A 20711-nucleotide genomic window follows, 5' to 3' on the forward strand; every position below is an offset into this window, starting at 1 on the left:
GGTCATGCCCAAGTCTAGTTGAGGGTGAACCTAAAGAGTCACACTTTATCATTATAATGGGATGTAATTAATTCCATGAAAGTCGAATTAATTTAATTGGATTAAATTAATCTTTCAAGAGAATAAATAATTTGATCATTTATTTAGAGCAATCCATTGGATGGATGCCTTGAAATTTAATTAACTGAATTAATTTTATTCAGTTTGGACCGATTTATATATTGAATTTATAAATTGAAAGAGATGATAAAAGGTTTCGATCCTTTAATTGGATTAAAGGATGGTTTAATATTGGGCTCGTAATTAAATTAGATTTAACTAAAGTCCATTAAACACGAGCTTGACTTAATTTTAATTAATCAACCCTGATCCATTAAATACAAGTCTCAATGTTTTGGTTAGCCCTTGGCAAAGTCAAGGAGGACATTTTGAAAAATATTTGGCTAATATTTTGAGTTCAAATTTCATGCTCAAGGGTGCTAGAGCTAGGATTTTGATATTTTGGTGTCTAACTAAATTAGAACTCCTTGTATGTTTATGACTAGGTCTTATATATACCTACATTAAAACCTAGCGACACACACAGCACTTATTAGCCTAAAAAAACACTCCAAATTCATGTCTCTCTCTCCCTAATTCTCTCCATCTCCAAAGTTCTTTTGGTATTAGAGATCAAAGAAAAAGGAAAGGAGATCAAAACACGTTTATTGGTAGTGATAGTTTTGATCTATTCTCTTCCGAGATTGTTTTTTCTAACATGATAAGATCACGTCTTATTAGTGGGAGAGTGGACGTTTTTTAGAGAGTCACACGTCGAGATCTATCTGTGAACGAATTCGGAAAAAGGAATCAACGCTTGTAGGCAAGAAAACGACGAGGATAACTTTGTTTATATTTTTGCCTCCTTTTATTTTTTTTCTTGCGATTTTTGGCCATGGTTTATTTTATTTGTACAGCTAATGCTTGGGAGTAGATCAAGGGAGCACCCCTTGATCTATCGCATTATTTTTCATTTTTTTCGTGCATCTGCCCGCTTTGCGAGCCGATTCACTCCCTTAAAAAAGGTGTACTTTAGTTTTTACCTTTTTAGTTAGCTTTTGCTGCTATTTGGTGTTGTAGGACATAAATGTTTAAGCAGATTAGACTAAAAAAAAGATTATGGTTAAACATCAATAAAGTAATCTCATGCTGCAGAAGTCCACAACCAATTGGAAAGAATATGTACACATTCAAGTTTAGGCAACATTTCTTGCTGAAATTACTTGCTTAGTTACTATCTTGTTACTTATGCAGCGGCGTCGAGAAAAGACAAACAAAAATATGAGACTGTTGCAAGAACTCATACCTTATTGCAACAATGTTTGGATCTTTGGATATTACATCACTTGTCCGGAACTAATGCTATATAGTACTTTGTATTCTATTCTTGTTTTGCTTTCCTCAATATTCAATTGGACAAGACTTCAATGTTGCATGAGGCGATCAAATATTTGAAATCACTTCGACTGCAAGTGCAGGTAGAGTTTGCTTAATGTCTTAATCAAAACTTCACCTCATGATCTATTAAGGAAGAAACTTATTATAACTACTACTGATGGGAATGGGCATAGGTATGAGTATGGGTATGGGTATAGGTATAGATATTAGGATTAATCGCCCGTATCCATTTATGGTCTCAGCAATGGCAAATCCAACTGTAGCAGCACATATTGGTCCTAGATTTCTCATGCCACCATTTCATATGCAATTAGTTCCTGTGCCTAATCCTTCAAGAATCTAGGTTTTTAACCAAATAGATCCTATGTTAAACTCCGTTTCTCCCCACAATTCAAACTAACCATGTTTGAGGTCTATTTAGGATAGTATCAACTAAGTTTTCTCTTTTCTTTATAGTGTTGTGGCTTGAGTTATATTTGTATGTTTTAATGTCCTCACACTACTCTCAATTTCATCTTTAAGACCACAAACAAATAGGATAGGAAATGATTGTGAAACAAAAACATTTGTTTTTGTTGTTAGATCATTTGCATGAATTTATGGGATGATCATAGTTTGTGTTGAAGATGCTAACTCAGTATCTATAGTCAATCACTCTCTTGTAACATATTTGTTCTTGTCAACGGTGGTGTCAAGCTCTGTAGATGCCTCATTTGATACTCATTTAGCTCAAAATAATTCCTCACCTCCTGAATTTTAGTCTGTATCCCCAATGTGTGTAAATGTGTCGGCCCTTTTACATTCTCTTATTCTTCTCACATTTCCACTACTTCCCGCATTCCCTTACTAGGTTTTCTTTTGCTTATCCTCTAAACATCTACATGGCATACATTTGATAGTGCATGAACCCCAGCATCCTAAAAGATTGTCTCAACATTTAAAAAGCTACAACAACCATTTTCAGTAGGAATTTATAGAAAGAAAGAAAAAAGTAAAAGATCGCAAGTAAAACATAATTAATCAAAGAACTCACAGTCCGACTCGAGCAAAAAATGGAAACTGGCTGTCCAATAAATTTTTCAAACGCATCCTAAACAATAAAAAAGACAAATAGAATAAACCTTAAACTTAATTTCAATTAAGTCTCTCAATCAAACAAACTAGAAACTAATTATGAGGCAAAAAAAAATGAAACAAAGTCACCTCGAGCACACCAACAACGGCTCTGCAAGTGGACTGCTTTTCCGCGCCGGAAAATCTAGAACCAATATAATCAATCGCGACTAAATATCTCTGAATCCCGGGATTCGTGCTCTTCATATTCCTCTCAACGAATTCTCTCTCTTCCTCCATTTCTTCCCCGCCGTCTTCGGAGAAATCTCCGCCGTCGATTCTGGCCAGTTTCGAGGGACGCTCGAGGAAATGATTGTGAAACAAAAACATTTGTTTTTGTTGTTAGATCATTTGCATGAATTTATGGGATGATCATAGTTTGTGTTGAAGATGCTAACTCAGTGTCTATAGTCAATTACTCTCCTGTAACATATTTGTTCTTGTCAACGGTGGTGTCAAGCTCTGTAGATGCCTCATTTGATACTCATTAAGCTCAAAATAATTCCTCACCTCCTGAATTTTAGCCTGTATCCCCAATGTGTATACAAGTGTCGACCCTTTTACATTCTCTTATTCTTCTCACATTTCCACTACTTCCCGCATTCCCTTACTTTTGTTGTTCCTACACTCTATGACCTCCTCCTACCGAGGCAACCACCCATCGAACAACCTCGTCGAACATTGCCGCACCCCTTGTCCCCTACCACTGACCACAATGAGGACTCCATTCCCCAAACCCCCCCTCCCAACCCAACCCAACCCAAACCGAACCTCCTTGGGCTCCCGAAACCAAGGTGTATGGTTGTTCATCAACTTTCCATCTGCCAGATTCCTCCAGTTGCCGCTTGTATTCTTGCCATATATGTCCAAAAACCCACAGTCATTGTAGAAATTCGACAATATGTTATATGTAAACATCACCAGAAACTCCTCATCCCTTCCCATCGAGCGCATTCATAATGCTTGTGGCAGTAGTTTCCAAACATGTAAAATTCGAATACGAACTTCCGCACCCACCTAAAATGAACCTAGTCATGATCAGAGTGAATGAGCCTTCCCAATCGATTTTCAATATGTTCTGCCACCTCTCTCATTATCATACGCAACAATAACCTATGAATAAACACATGAAAAAGGCACCAATTCAAATCAACTTTCATAGGATTCTCCCTGTAATAGCCTTATTAGAGATAATAACAACCTTGTTGAAGAAAACCATGAACCTCCATTCAGCATCCTATCGCAATCCACTATGTGATGAAACTGCAAGATTGTCATGAAACTGCAACAGGAAGTGAATATAGGATAATAACCACATAAACATTCGTTTAATCGGCTGCAAAACATTCAACAAGATTGTATTATGTCAAAATGAAATGCTCGTGGCGTGAGTAATCAACCTACCAATAAGAACTCCTCTTAGTCTGTACTTCTCATCCATGCTGCTGTAGGTAGCATCAAACCTCCCCCACCCTACGCCACCCCCACCCAATTATTATTTAGTAGAGGATACAAACTAGAAGCGATCTTTAAAGCAGTAGACTAATTAAAATAATAAATAATAAAGCAAGAACCCATATAAAAAAGTAACTCACCACTTCACCAGGTTTTCTTTTGCTTATCCTCTCAACATCTACATGACATATATTTGATAGTAAATGAATCCCGGCATCCTAAAAGATTGTCTCAACATTTAAAAAGCTACAACAACCATTTTTAGTAGAAATTTATAGAAAGAAAGAAAAAAGGAAAAGATCGCAAGTAAAACATAATTAATCAAAGAACTCAAAGTCCGGCTCGAGCAAAAAATGGAAACTGGCTATCCATTAAATTTTTCAAACGTATCCTAAACAATAAAAAAGACAAACAGAATAAACCCTAAACTTAATTTCAATTAAGTCTCTCAATCAAACAAACTAGAATCTAATTCTGAGGCAAAAAAAAATTGAAACAAAGTCACCTCGAGCACACCAACAACGGTTCTGCAAGTAGACTGCTTTTGCGCGCCGGAAAAATCTAGAACCAATATACTCAATCGCGACTAAATATCTCTGAATCCCAGGATTCGTGCTCTTCATATTCCTCTCAACGAATTCTCTCTCTTCCTCCGTTTCTTCCCCGCCGTCTTCGGAGAAATCTCCGCCGTCGATTCTGGCCAGTTTCGAGGGACGCTCGAGGAAATGATTGTGAAATAAAAACATTTATTTTTGTTGTTAGATCATTTGCATGAATTTATGGGATGATCATAGTTTGTGTTGAAGATGCTAACTCAGTGTCTATAGTCAATCACTCTCCTGTAACATATTTGTTCTTGTCAACGGTGGTGTCAAGCTATGTAGATGCCTTATTTGATACTCATTAAGCTTAAAATAATTCCTCACCTCCTGAATTTTAGCCTGTATCCCCAATGTGTGTACATGTGTCGGCCCTTTTACATTCTCTTATTCTTCCCACATTCCCACTACTTCCCGCATTCCCTTACTTTTGTTGTTCCTACCCTCCATGACCTCCTCCTACCGAGGCAACCACCCATCGAACAACCTCGTCGAACATTGCCGCACCCCTTGCCCCCTGCCATTGATCACAATGAGGACTCCATTCCCCAAATCAAACCTCCTTGGGCTCCCGAAACCAAGGTGTATGGTAGTTCATCAACTTTCCATATGCCAGATTCCTCCAATTGCTGCTTATAGTCTTTCCATATATGTCCGAAAACCCACAGTCATTGTAGAAATTCGACAATATGTTATATGTAAACATCACCAGAAACTCCTCATCCTTCCCATCGAGCGCATTCATAATGCTTGTGGCAGTAGTTTCCAAACATATAAAATTCGAATACGAACTTCCGCACCCACCTAAAATGAACCTAGTCATGATCAGAGTGAATGAGCCTTCCCAATCGATTTTCAGTATGTTCTACCACCTCTCTCATCATCATACGCAACAATAACCTATGAATAAACACATGAAAATGGCACCAATTCAAATCAACTTTCATAGAATTCTCCCTGTAATAGCCTTATTCAAAATAATAACAACCTTGTCGAAGAACCATGAATCTCCATTTAGCATCCTATCGCAATCCACTATGTGATGAAACTGCAAGATTGTCATGAAACTGCAACAGGAAGTGAATATAGGATAATAACCACATAAACTTTCGTTTAATCGGCTGCAAAACGTTCAACAAGATTGTATTAAGTATGTCAAAATGAAATGCTCGTGGCATGAGTAATCAACCTACCAATAACAACTCCTCTTAGTCTGTACTTCTTATCCATGCTGTTGTAGGAAGCATCAACCCCCCCCCCCCCAACACGCCACCCCCACCCAACCCCATCACTCTTAACAAATTATCCACAGCGTACGTTCCATGTTAACGAGTTTTTCTAATTGAATTTGAAATCTGATCGATTAACTAAATCTTATCAAAAATAAAATAAGAAAAGATAATGCAAATAAAATACTATACATCGTACATAAGATTCATGTACTAATAGATCAATTAAATTATAATTTGAATTCTGTAAGCATATGGGATAGCAATTTTGGTCCTATTGAAATAAATTTTTACTATTTGATTTCGCAATTAGAAAATTGGGAAGTTGAGGAAAATTGGTCGAAGATCCCCAGATTAGCATATCATGTACATAACATATGTATGTTTTCTGTTAATTTATAATTTTTCAACTAGAATTGTCCTCATATTATCAATTTTTTCTTTTTAATTGCAGGATCAAATTGTCAATTAATTTCAATAGAACTAAAATTGCTACCTCCTATACTTAATTGAAATTTCAATTCTCCCAATAAATCATCTAAACCCAAATATTAGATAAGTGGAACTAGTGTTTGATCAAGTTATTTAAAACATCTTATATGTTGATACATTTTAAAATATTAAATCTAATTATAAAACCGCAATTAAATATTTGGATAAAATAAGAATATAAAACTTATAAAATATTAAATACTGCAATTTTATAATGAAATCAAAATAAAAAAGTTTTTAAAATCCTAGAAATAAATTGACAATTTCTCACTTTTCTAATGGAGTTTTTAATCAACTCATAATAATTTATTTCCTTGTATTATAAGCTCATTTTATATTACATCTATTAAATACTTTTCAATATTTTATAAACATTGGGTTAAATTTATTTTGATTCTCTACGATATGTAAAGTTATCAAAAAACCCCCTATAAAATTTTTAATATAAAAAATCATCCGTATGAATAAATAATCACACCACGCCCTGGTCAACTTGAATCTATTTTTTAGAAACAATGACTAAAATACTACTCTTAGTTAATCGGTCAAACTAGGTCTACTAGTATATATTATATTAATTTATAATATATATAATTTATAACTATAAATTATATTATATTAATTTATAATATATAATTTATATTATAAATATATACTTATAATATATAGTTATAATTTATATAACCCACCCCCATTAAACCCCCCAACCCCCACCCCCTAGTGGCCCCACTGCTTCGCCCCCTCCCCGCACGCCCATCCTCTTTCCCTGCCTATACTTTCATTTTTATAAGGCTTTCTTTTAACACTTCGATTATTATAGGGAGTCCTTGAATTTTTCCCTATAAACATCCTATAAAATAATTTGAAAAACTCACATTACAAGAAAATTGTTCAATAGCAACGAAAAAAAATAACATCGAGATAAAATTAGCAAGTAAAGCTCTCATTGTTGATCTACACTATCTAATACAATAAATTTACTTACCAATGAATTTAGCAAGAAAAATTAACTTGCTACGAATTTAGCAGCGAATTGTTTAAAAAATATTAAATAATAAGATTAGTAACGAAAATTTTATTTGCTAAGTAGCTCAATGCTGATTTTAGCATCAAATTTTTTTCATAACTATTGATCAGTTTTCTTGTAGTGTCATAAGTTCACCCCAATCACTGTCTTATATTAATAGCGCACATACATTTGCCACTAGAAGAAATATAGCTTTTAACTATGGTTAATTACCATGGTTGAAAGTTCGATATTATGGCGAATACTAATTAATCACAATTGCGCATTAATTATTAGTCACTCTTTCTGTAAGCGAGGCCAAAACATTGGCTTCAGCTAAAAATTGTAGCTAATATTTTGACCATAGATAAAATTATAGTGAATGGTGATTAATTGTGGTTAAAATTTGAGTTTTCAAATTTATTTTGTCCGATCATAATAGATATTGTTGATTTATTATGATAGTCATAGTAATGTATAGCATTTTGGAAATAATTATTTATAATGTGTATATAAAAAGAAATATTCAATAAAAAAAAATATATAAAAAAAGGTGGATTTGACAAGGGGAGGTGGGTTTTAATTTGAATGAGTTCGGATTTAAATCAAAATAATTTGTCATTCATAAGTTTAAAACCAAATAAAATCAGTACAATGAAATATAATTTTTGTTTATGATTTATTATCATGATTAAAAAATAAAAATTATAATGAATAAGTTAGTTATCTTATAAATTTAAAGATATTTTTCGTTTCACATAAAATTGGTACGGTGGAGTATGGAGGGCCTTTCTTTTATATATATATATTAACAATCAGTTGTAGCACACTATTGCTTTCTGCATATATAAATAATCTTTTACACTTGAAAATATATTATAAATTAGAATAAAATATATAAACTAATACATTATATTAAAAAAATAGAAAGAAAAAAATAAAAAAAACACTAATTTATCAGTTAATGTAAAATTTGCGAAGTTGAATAAGTTCGTTATCTTATCAGTTGAAGGATGTTTTTTACTTTTAACAAAAAATTAGTGCCGCAGTGTCATTAGCTGCCGTTTGTTAGTGTAAATGCCCCCTTTTTTTTTTAATACTAGTAAAGATAAAGTCAAAAGGTTGTAATTCTAATAAAATATTACCCCCAAATTATAGCCATTTGATAGAATATTATATGGCAGTTAAAATGAGGGATAAAATTAAAAATTTATGTAAATTTTTTGTTAACATCAACTTTTTCTATCTAAACACTAACTAAAGGAGATCAGGTGTAAATGAAAAAGCTTCTGAAGGCGTATAATTATAATTTTAAATTTTTTTAAGGGAAAAAGATATAATTTTATATTTTGAAAGGGAATTTATATATAATTAATGTTATAATTAAATGATTCATTTACATTAAAAAAAAGCTGCGGAAAGAGGCAACAAGTCGACCGCAGAAGTAGAAACAACACCTGAATCACATGTTGGTGGCACAATGGGAACATATGCATTTGTCTGCAATAAATATTAATTTCCGGAAAAGCCGTTTGAACTTTCTGGTTTTGTGATAGAGAGAGACTCAAACATTGAGTTCGGAAAATACAATATTTATAGTTTTCAGGTAAAAAATATTATAAATGTTTGATATAACAAATGTGATAAAACATTTCATTCCTCTATAGTGCTGTCACCTGTCATTAGTTTTGTCGATCGAGATATCATAAGCTTGAAATTAAGAAAACATTGCTCAGTTATTTATATTAAAATAAAAAAATATTTTTTTACTAATAAACGACAGTATATGACACTGCGATATCAATTTTATAATGTATCGATAATAATTTTAAATTGGTTCTCTTTCATTCTTTTTTTTTTATGTGAAATGTGACATATTGGTTTATATATTTTGTTTTTATTTATAATACATTTCTAAACGTAAAAATAATTTATTATATACACACAGGGACGACATGGCACGACGACTATTTATTAATTAAAATGATGCCTGTTTAATTGGCGAAGTACGGCCCCATTACGTTAACAGTCATGGGTTCAAATCCTACTTTATGCATGAGATTTTGTTTCTATTAAATAGTATATGTGGTGTTTCTACTATAAAAGTAGGCGTTGGTTGGTTTGATTTAATGTATTTGATATTATTGAATATTATGAATGTTGAAATGGTTTGTTAGATTTGATATCCTACAGAAATGACTGTAATCAATTAATTCATCGTTTTTACTTCAGAAACAAATAGAGCCACAGCATCGTGTCTCTACTTGCAACACAAATTCTTTTTACTCGTGTTAGGTATGGTCGGATTTAATTAACCACTCTACTTAAATTGTGTATCAATCACATAATCAATGCATTGCACTTATCTTATAATTGATTCAGATTTGGTCAGACTCGATAGGAACTAGTCGTATCGTGTTTGAAAAAAACCAATCAAATCATTCTTTTTCTGTACACATCACATGACATACACAAACGCACAAAAAGAAATAGAAAATTGTGTAAACAAAAATATATTTTTTTCTAAAAGCAATAATAACATGATTATATCAATGTTTTAATATATTGGACAGTTAAATGAACAATATATTAATTTGATTAATACATTAATATAATAAAAAAACTATAGCATCATTACAATATATTTATATAAAATAAAACTAACACCCACACATCCTACCCCACAAAAACCAGCTTGATTTTCCGCTTTGTGCTCAAAATATATTATGGAAGAAATACATAAGTAAGAGATACTGTTTCCCATGAAAGAAAGAGGAATAGTGAAAGGTGAATAGATATTATGAACTTGTTCGAAAACACATTTTAGATGGACATACTGCAGTGGGAATTACTGTTTCTGTTTTTTTTACCAAATATATACAATTTTGGTCCAATAATTATAAGGTGGAGGCATTTTCAACCGTGTTTGATTTAAAAATTGCAGTTAATGACTAAAATTGAAAAAAATGGTACATTCAATCGAAATCTTGTTGGAAAAACGCTAAAATTGGTCAAATATTATCACATGGTTTGGACGTGTCTAGTTTATAATATGGTGGTTTTTAATATTTTCTGCAACATTTTGCTGACGTGGCATAAGGAATGAGTACAAATATCACTAGGGCAAAAATGACATATCAACAAAACTTTAATCGAAAAATAATCCCTAAATTATAATCACTAGAAAAAAATTACTATTAGCTATAATATTAGTGGCTATGCTAAAAACTATGGAATAATTACTATTAACTACAATTAAATAAAATCAATCCAAAAAATTAGTTTTCCATCATAAAAAAATTATTTGTCACGGCTAAGAGTCATGATCAGAACAAAATGCCACGGCAAATGTTTTAGCGGTTCTCGCAAAAAACATGGACAACAATGGTTGGTGGCCTTAACAAAAAACTATTTGCTACAGCTATTTATTATGAACTATAATAATTAATTGTAATCAAATGTTAAAATTGTTAAAATGAATTCTTAATTACAAGTTCAAATATTGATGAGGATAAAAATAGCACAGTTTATAGTTATTTAACCAAAATTACAGTTTTCCCCTTACTTAAAATATACATTTTCTAGATGAATGTTACTTCAAAACTACTCCCTAATAAATTATGTCAGCGATCCCGAAGCTATCCAGGTCAATTCATTGGAATCCATCAGGATCTGATAACAATATTCAACATAATGTGTACATATATATATATATATATTATAAGCATGTGTGACACTTCAATCGTGGAAGGATGTGGTTTGATAAAATATTAAGATATAATATAATTGCATATTAAGAGGAAAAAGCTGTCTACCATATATATATATATATTGATATTTCGCTGACGCCATATGGATCAAGAACTTTCTATCCAAAATGTCAAAAAAAGAGAAAATGTAAAAAACTAAATTCTCAATTATATAAGTCAAGAAAACATATATAAATCCCAAATATTGGATGAAAAATATCAACCACACCATAATTAACTTCAGAACAGATATAAATACATATCAAAACCCATCGCCTAATATACGGGCTTGATAAATGTCGAAAACATCTTAATTAACTTCAGAACGGATAAAATACACATCGAACCCTCCACCTAAACACAGGTATGGCAATATTGTTCAAATAAGTTAATTTATACGCACGTCATCAATGAACCATTAAATTTTAGATAATATCTTCATCACGTGTTAATTCAATAATTCACAATTCATGTGAAAGACATATTGAATTTCCCTTGATGGCCAGCTTTTAATACTAAAAACTGAGTAAATAATAACGTACCTAAGTTACTTCAGATAATCAAATTGAACCCTTAAATTCATACTAATTAGCTAAATTAAAGAAGCAAAATACTTGAAATCATATTAATTAATTGCACAAATATGAAAAAATAATTCTGTAATACGTATAGATAGATCTAATGATGGTACAAATAATATTATATATAAAACTGTCCAATACATGCGAACAAGTAATTTGATGGAGGTAACATGCATTGCGAGAATCAAGGTTCGTGAATTTCTCATATGATACGACGAGATACATTTTTCTTTAATATTCCAAGGTCTAACATAGGTTACTGTTAATTAATTACTTAAACATTTTTCCACTCTTAATTAGTCTATCTATCGATCCCACTTGAAAGATCCAGGCATGTTATTTATGTGTTTATGTTTGTGTGCTTCTATATGTATAATTTTTTTATGATACAAGTTCTATCATTTACCTTTTTATAATATTTAGAGGCTGGAGTTTGATAAAAACTTATTTAATATATTTTATAATTTCATACATCCTATAAAATATTTTTAAAGTTTATAAATATTAAAGTAATTTTCAACATCTTATAAGTTTTGAAATATCTTGTAAAATATTTTTGAAAAAAAAGTATTGTGCTACAGATGATTCGATTCGAGTAGAGCACATCATTGTTCAAGTTTGTTTAAATTATTATTGAGATTGAAAAATTGCGTTTGAATTTTATTAGATTATTAATCTAATCAAGTTTAAATAAATTTTAATAGGATTAAACATAAATCATGCTGGAATAATCTGATATTTTTTAATATAGTTTATTATTTTTATAGTAATCGAATTCAGATCAAACCAAGTTTAAAGCTTTTATCAAGCAAAAAAAAATTATTCAAATTTGGTTTCTAAATTTAACAAAATAAATTCATACGAGCTTTTATCCACTAATTTTAATCGAGTATTGAGTAATTAATTTATTTTTCGACCCTATTCGGGTGGAATATTTGGCTTAAGTCATTAGTTTGTAAATTTTGAATTACGTTATCGAAGCTCAGCGTCAAAACCGTAGTCCGCGTGTTAGGTGGTCATATATGGCATTCAGAAATGTAAACCGTTGACTTCTTTTGCCTATTTTTGGTTTCTTTGAAATGTATTAATTTATTGAATTTATTATATATGACGTGCCATGTGAGTTGATTTTGCTAATCTCTGGGGAAGATTAGAAGTGACTTAGGAAGCAATTGCCAGCCTTAATTACAATTTGTTATAATAAAAACCACGAAAATATTTTGGCCATTTTTAAGAACTATAGTAAATATTAATTAATCGTAATAAAAAAAATTGAGTTTTTAAATTTGTTTACTCATGATTGACAGGGTTTATGGATCATGAATGTTAAGCGGTAATCATTCGTGCAGAAAATAATTAATTTTTTTTTATAATAATCTTTATACTTCATTAATAGATATACTTTTTCTAATTGTATACAACCTAAATTACGCTTGACTTTATTTTATAAATGGATCCAAATCACTGTAAAAAAATTTAAAATTATCACTAAAAATTTGTCACTTTATAATTATTAGTGATATAAATAATATGTAAAATTGTCACTATATGTAATTAATGACGCAATAACAACATAATATAATAACAATAAATTATTTATCGCTTTACATGTTTCACTAAGTGTATTTAGTTATAACTTTGTACACCATTTTTTTGTCAATAATTTTTTTTAAAAATAATTGTATATATAATATAATAGTAATTATTAAAATTATGAAATTTATTATTGGATAAAATAAAACATCTTATCACTAAATATATATAATTAGCGACAACTTTAAAATTTTCGCTAATTTTCTACTTTCTTATAGTGAATTGAAACCCCGAATTTCCCTACTGCAGGAATTCAAATTCGTTTCACATGAACAAGATTACACTAAACTTGTTGCATAATAGTACAAATTTATACGCGGAATATACATAGCATTCCCACTTAATCAATCATGCGTGCATCAACATATACTGTTCATTTAATATACACACATGTGAAGTGGAAGGGTAAATTTAAAATAGTGGGAACGATTAGACCGAAAACCTATTAATTAAACAAAAGACGAACACTATATATAAATCAAGAGGCCCATATCAAATTCCTCACTTCACCCAAAGTTGCCATGATTTGATCCTTGAAACCCGGCTCATCTCAGGCAACACAAAGAAAAAATTCTCTGCTATACATAGAACTTTATTCTGAGAGTGTGTGTGTTTGTGTCTGAAAATGGCGGAAAAATTCAAGGAGCCTCTTCTCGGACACACGGAGGATGAAGATCATGCGCCAGGCGGCATCTTGTCAAGCTCAAAGTATCTAAGCCAATTTTTATCCAACCATTCATTTTTCTCGTCATTTGTCATCGGAGAAGATGACATTCCTCCGATCATCGGTGTCGGGGGCTTCTACTCGGCATTCAAGGCCGAGTCGAGCAAGCTATGGTTCTTGGCCGGACCCGCCATCTTGACGTCCATTTTCCAGTACTCTCTCGGCGCCATAACTCAAACCTTCGCCGGCCATGTCGGGACTCTAGACCTCGCTGCATTCTCCGTCGAGAACTCTGTCATCTCCGGTTTATGCTTTGGCGTCATGGTATCGTACCTTTTCTGTTTTTTTTTTTTTTTTTGATTAAATGTGTCTCGATCTGGCTGACTATTTTGACAATGGGTCAACTTGTTCGAGCTACTTTTGACTTGTTTTGGGTTTGTCCCAACAGATGGGAATGGGAAGTGCACTGGAGACCCTCTGCGGACAGGCGTACGGCGCCGGGCAGATCGACATGCTCGGCGTCTACATGCAGCGATCGTGGGTTATTCTCCTGGTCACCAGTTTTCTGTTAACGTTTATGTACATATTCGCGGAGCCAATATTGCTGCTTCTCGGGCAGACGGAGGCTATATCCCAGACAGCCGGGAAATTTGCCCTGTGGATGGTCCCTCAGCTCTACGCCTATGCGTTGAACTTTCCAATCGCCAAGTTCTTGCAAGCTCAGAGCGATATAATGGCGATGGCCTGGATTTCAGCGGCGGCGCTGGGGTTGCATGTTCTGTTCAGCTGGCTGCTAATGCTGAAACTTGGGTGGGGGATGGCCGGCGGCGCGGTGGTTCTGAACATTTCGTGGTGGTTCCTGGTGGTGGCGCAACTTATTTACATATTCAGCGGGGCCTGTGCGGAATCCTGGACGGGGTTTTCCTGGAAGGCATTCCAGAACCTCTGGGGTTTTGTGAGATTGTCTGTTGCATCGGCAGTGATGCTCTGGTGAGTCATTGAATTTAATTTTGACGTTATATTTCTGTTTAAAATAATTTATTAAGGTCGATAATTATGATCTTTAGACACCCATCTCTTGGTATGTAGCGAGCACATGAATATGCTAGATCCGATGCTGAAATAATTAAGAATAAGTCCACATCTTTTCGTACGTAGCAAGCATATGATTTGGGTTTTGACTATGAACACATCAGTCGAATTCTTTGTCGTTTACTTGAAGTCCTGCTTTCATTTTTAGCCGATTGAACTTTTTATTATAAAAGTTTATTTTATTTAATATATATATATATATATTGCGCGTACAAAACTATATCATGATTTTATTCAAGAAAAATAAAATTTTATACACATAATAGGTATATATTAACTAAAATAAAAATACAATATAATTTAGAATAAAAAAATTCTTTTATGTTGATTGATTTCTTATATATAGCAATGGAGTATTAGAAATAGAGAATAATAGTTCTTACAATATATTCTATAACGACAAGAACTACTTTTTAAGTTTTCCCCTTTAATAATGAATTTCATAGTCTACAGCATTTATTAAAGAAAAAACTGTTAAACAAAATACTATAATTGACAAAATATGAATGGTCTAAAATGTCTTTAATTATAGTTATTTTTCTCTAGAAATAACCATATTTTTTTTATTAATTTAATCTTATTAATATTTCGTACACATTTAGAAATAGCTTTGTTTTATTAATTCTAGTTAATTATTTATTTTATATTATTTACTCAATTAAATATATGATAAAAATCTAATTATGCACAAGTATTGACAGTGTTTTAATCACTACTGATCGTTAAATTTTGTCCAGTGATAGATTTATCTTTATCTTAATCCATCTTCTAAAAATGTTTTCTGCAGCTTAGAGATATGGTATTTTACGGCCCTAATCCTCTTTGCTGGATATTTGAAGAACGCAGAAATTGCTGTTGATGCTCTCTCAATATGGTAAGTCTTGATGCCGACTGGCCTTAATCACTGCATAATGTTGTCAGTATAGATAATTAGTGCATGACACATCAACAATAATAATCTAATGACAATAATATTATCGCCATAGATATGTTACTAATTGTCATTAATAATAATTTTATCCATAATTTTTTAGACTAATCTTTCTAATAACAATTACGGAAAATTAGAAATTTCCGTACTTAAATATATATAATCAGTAACAATATCAAAATTATCACGAAATTTTTTTTATCGCTAATGTTCTCTTTTTTCGCAGTGTAAATATATCGGGGTGGATATCTATGATAGCTCTTGGATTCAATGCAGCAATAAGGTCAGTATAGAGAGAATAATTCTTTATTTTTCGAATTAAACATATTAATATACATATAATATAAGAGAAAAATGCAAGCAACACCCTTTGTGATATCGCAAATAAGCAAATTACCCTTTTATGAAAAAATAAATAGCGATTTACCTCCCTATATTTTTTTAAAATACAACAATTTATCCCGCTATGATTTTTAAAATGAATGAATTTACCACTCTGTATAAGGAGGTAAATTGTTTCATATTAAAAAATACAAGAGGTAAATTATTATATTTTTTTATAGGGAGATAATGTGTTCATTTTCAATATCAAAGGGGTAAATTGTATTCACCCCTATAATATAATGATTCTTGAAAATAGACAAAGACAATGATTTTTCTTTTTTAACACTTTGAATTAATGGGTATATATATATATGTGCAGTGTAAGAGTGTCAAATGAATTAGGAGCCGGTCATCCAAGAGCTGCAAAATTTTCAGTGCTGGTGGTGGTGGTATCATCCTTCTTGATGGCCCTCTTTGTTGCTATTCTGATTCTCATCTTCCAGAAGCAGTATCCTTTCCTCTTTTCAGACAATCTAGAAGTTATCGAAGTTGTCTATGAGCTCACACCTTTGCTTGCATTCTGCATTGTGCTCAACAATGTTCAACCCGCTCTATCAGGTAACTATATATATCCAGATTCATCCCTCAAAATTATTTTCTTTTTCCCGACACTTGTTGTCTGATCACCACAGTCAAGTAAAATCAATGCGAAAATTTAAGTCTTGACCACTGATAATTACCATCAGTCATAATTTTACCTACGGTCAAAATATTTATCCTAACTGTTATCTATACATAATGTTTCAGTCTCACTTGCAGAAATAACGGTTGACGATGCACATTACCTAATTTTTTTGTAGTCAAACAGATATGGATTAGAATTTTTCATACTTTAATTTTTTTTAACGGGAATAAACACAGTACCTAATTTCCAAATCTCCCCTATTTTGGTTAACCTAAATTATTAATTGTATTTCTTGAAATTAAACATAGATGTTTCTCATAGCTGATATGAAAGTTAAAAACCCTTGTCGGTGCAGGAGTCGCAATCGGGGCTGGATGGCAATCATTGGTCGCCTATGTGAATGTTGCATGCTACTACTTGTTTGGTATCCCTGTGGGTCTATTAATGGGCTACAAACTTAAATGGGGCGTACAAGTAAGTACCATTATAAACGATACCCCATCTAAAAATTTAAATTATTTGAAAAAAAATCATTTAATATGTATAATATCTTAACAAGAATAAAATTAAATGTTTAAATATAAAAAAATTTCTTATGTATGAGATTAAATGCTAACAATAAATTTAAATTTCAGGGTATATGGTGCGGAATGGTATTAGGAACAGTGGTTCAGACACTCATCCTCTTCTGGATTGTTTACAGAACTAATTGGAATAAGGAGGTTTGTATAATCTTAACTTTTTTTTTTTGGTCATTTAATGTTGTAATAATTAGTGTATAACAAATTAATTTGATGTATATTATAATGTATGCAGGCTTCTGCTGCAGCGAAGAGAATCAAAAAGTGGGGAGGGGAATCAGGTGGTAAAGAAAACTTGGAGAAATAATGTTTTTGTATTGTACGATGTAGTATCTTATTCCGGCAGGCTACAACTTTTTTGACAGCTCCTAGATTCATTTCTACTTTAGGATTTTTCAAATTCAGGCACACTGTGATAAGGGTCCGTCGACAAGGAATTGCCTGTCTTGAAGAACACTTTTTCTTTTGTTTTAGATGGCAACGAAAATGGGATCGATGGAATTTGATTTGATTCTTTTTTTTGTAATGAGATGTAATGCAAAATGTCTTACTGGAACTTTTATAGTTTTATGTGGAAGGTTTTTCACCTTCTCTTTAAGAGGCGAAATGCAGAGGGTCATGTGGGCGTATTTATTTTATTAAATTAAAAAAATAATTTAATTAAAACTTTAACAAAATCAAATCAAGTTGTGGATTTGATCCGCGACTTGCCAAAAAAGAATTATTTTAAATAGGCGATACACGACTCCAAGCTTTGTTTTTTCTTAAAAAAAAAAAACAATTGCATTTATTACTATATATTATAAATATTAATTAATAATTATAAATTTAAATATTTTATTAATTATAATTAATAATAAATCTTAAAATTTATTAATTAAAAAATTTTCAATCAACTGTTACAAATATTATTTATGGCTTGTGATCCTACAGTGATATATTGGAAGGATTTTGGCATTGTTGGTATTCTTTTCTTTGACGGATTTGTGATCAGTCCACCTCATTTTGAATATGTGATATCTAGCTTCAATCAGGATGAGTAGAGACACGAATAGTAGTGTCATGGATCAACTCAATTCCTTAGACATTTCAATAATCTTCCGCTGTCAGAGGTTGGAAGGACTTAAAATTTGTCATTCTTTAAGCTGTCATATAATAATAATTCTTAAGCATTGATAATGCGCTAATCATGTATGTAGCACATCTTTTTTAAAAGAAAGAGCAAGGGATTCTAAATTGGCTTGAATTGTCACATGAACATTCTCTGGTGGCAATTTTTACAGCATGTGTATTGAATCCATGTCAATGGTGGCACTTTATAATGACCGAGGTAGATTGTTCAAATTGATGGTATCTCGTGATTGTATGCTCAACACTTTTTCCGCACCAATGTTTGAACAACAGGTATGCATAGTCCATCTAGAGTTGATTATTGTTGAACATTACATTACTTCTAGCCATCAAATCACGAAAATAACGGACACAATGGGCAAATGTTATTTCCACAATTGCAGTCACAGGTAGGCAGCAAGCTTCCTTTCAGAACTCCAATAATGCATTCTAACATATTGGTTCTTAGAATATCGCACCCTCATCACAAGAAACTGTCTATTTTTTCAATTAAATCTAGTTTAAGTATACAAAACCCTTTAGCTTGTGGTCCTTTATATCCTCCATGGTATGATTAAATTTTTGAGAAAAATGCAAGCAACTCCTTTATGATATCGCAAATGAGTAAATTACCCCCTTATGAAAAAATAAATAGCGATTTACCTCCCTGTATTTTTTAATATACAACAATTTACCTCCCTATATATTGTAGCTGAATGTCTACTAGTTCAATTGAATGTTATAATATTGGGATAGACAAAGGTAGTCCTTTGAGAGTGTATACACCTCAAGATTACTACATGTCTCAATCGCCACAACAAGATGATTGTGTTTAATCAACTTCATACATGTCAAGTCATGCAGAAGCTTTATTCTGCACATGTTGATTTTGATCTTGGTCTTTACATTAATCAACCATACAAACTAGGTATAACATCACTAAATGCATATCGTGATTATGTGGAGTCTAGTTCTACAATATTGTCAAGTCAGTAGCACATTAATGTGGGCGATGATAATAATGAACAAAATAAGCCAACACAAAATATAGTTAAGAAAATAAAAAAAACCTCACCGCCAACGCCATCAACGCCCTTATGGAACGGGTCATTTTTAACATTTGTAATTATCGTCATATTTGTAACAATTGATCCTAATTTTTAATTAATAATGTTTTAAAATTATTATTAATAAAATATTTCAATTATAATTATTAAAATAATAATTATAATAAATATATATATATATTTTTTAAAAAAGATACTTGGAGTCGTGGATTCCTATTTAAAATAAAAATAAAAATTGTTTGTAAGTCATGGACCAGGTCAACAACTTGCTTTAGTGTTTTAATTAAATAAATATTTATAATTGTGCTTTTTAGTTTTAATAAAAATAAATAAACCGGGTCATGTGTTTCTCTTTGGTGTCCGGAAGACAATTAAAAAAATGATTTGAAATATTTTGTTTTACTTGTCTTTTTTATATATTAAATCTACCTAACTTGTAGAACTCTTTTTTTTTCTAATTTATTTGTGTGGCATATATAGAACTTAGCTCGATGTAATATCGGATGACAATAATTTATAGATGAACCCAATCTACAAAATATTTTATTTGATTAATTAGCATTATGAATTATCCTCTACTTTTTATAAAATTATAATAGGTAACGCCCCTAAATGATGTTAACGTAATTTAAAAAGTATTTGTGTAAATTTAGTTACTTAATAGAGATATACTTATAATTACATCTATAACATAAAAAAGTATAATTATGAATTTATAAAAAGCATGAAACATTTATATATTTAAACCAAACATCAGGCGGCACCAACGTATAATTTTCCCAAATTTTCTCTTTTTTTTTTTTATTTGGAGATTTACCCAAATTTTCATCGTGCACAAAAGTAATTGAATCTGCATTGCTTTATCATCCATATAGTGGACGTAATTATATTTTACAAAGCTATAATAGATTTTTACATACTACAAATGAAAAAAGTTACTAACTTTTTTAAATGTTAAAAATTATTTTACCCTCCGAACTATGTAGTGTTTGAACGTCATTTA

At 31.5% G+C, this 20711-nt stretch overlaps 1 protein-coding gene across 1 annotated transcript; it reads left to right on the forward strand.

Moving 5' to 3' along the window:
• Positions 1 to 13742: 13742 nt before the first annotated feature.
• Positions 13743 to 18138, forward strand: LOC105168663 (protein DETOXIFICATION 29). The gene is made up of 8 exons (XM_011088796.3): positions 13743 to 14242; positions 14367 to 14908; positions 15798 to 15884; positions 16168 to 16224; positions 16645 to 16883; positions 17306 to 17424; positions 17586 to 17672; positions 17767 to 18138. The coding sequence occupies exons 1-8, from the start codon at positions 13880 to 13882 to the stop codon at positions 17836 to 17838; spliced, it is 1566 nt and encodes a 521-aa protein (XP_011087098.2). The 5' UTR covers positions 13743 to 13879; the 3' UTR covers positions 17839 to 18138.
• Positions 18139 to 20711: the final 2573 nt, after the last annotated feature.

The sequence above is a fragment of the Sesamum indicum genome, linkage group LG8 (genome assembly GCF_026168435.1).
Source record: "Sesamum indicum cultivar Baizhima isolate 11 linkage group LG8, ASM2616843v1, whole genome shotgun sequence".
Taxonomy (NCBI): Eukaryota; Viridiplantae; Streptophyta; class Magnoliopsida; order Lamiales; family Pedaliaceae; genus Sesamum; species Sesamum indicum.

Coding starts and splice junctions, on each gene's coding strand:
- LOC105168663 (XM_011088796.3), top strand. CDS start 13,880: ATGGCGGAAAAATTCAAGGAGCCTCTTCTCGGACACACGGAGGATGAA. Junction 15,885..16,167: donor GTTGATGCTCTCTCAATATG/GTAAGTCTTGAT, acceptor CTTTTTTCGCAG/TGTAAATATATCGGGGTGGA. Junction 16,225..16,644: donor GGATTCAATGCAGCAATAAG/GTCAGTATAGAG, acceptor ATATATGTGCAG/TGTAAGAGTGTCAAATGAAT.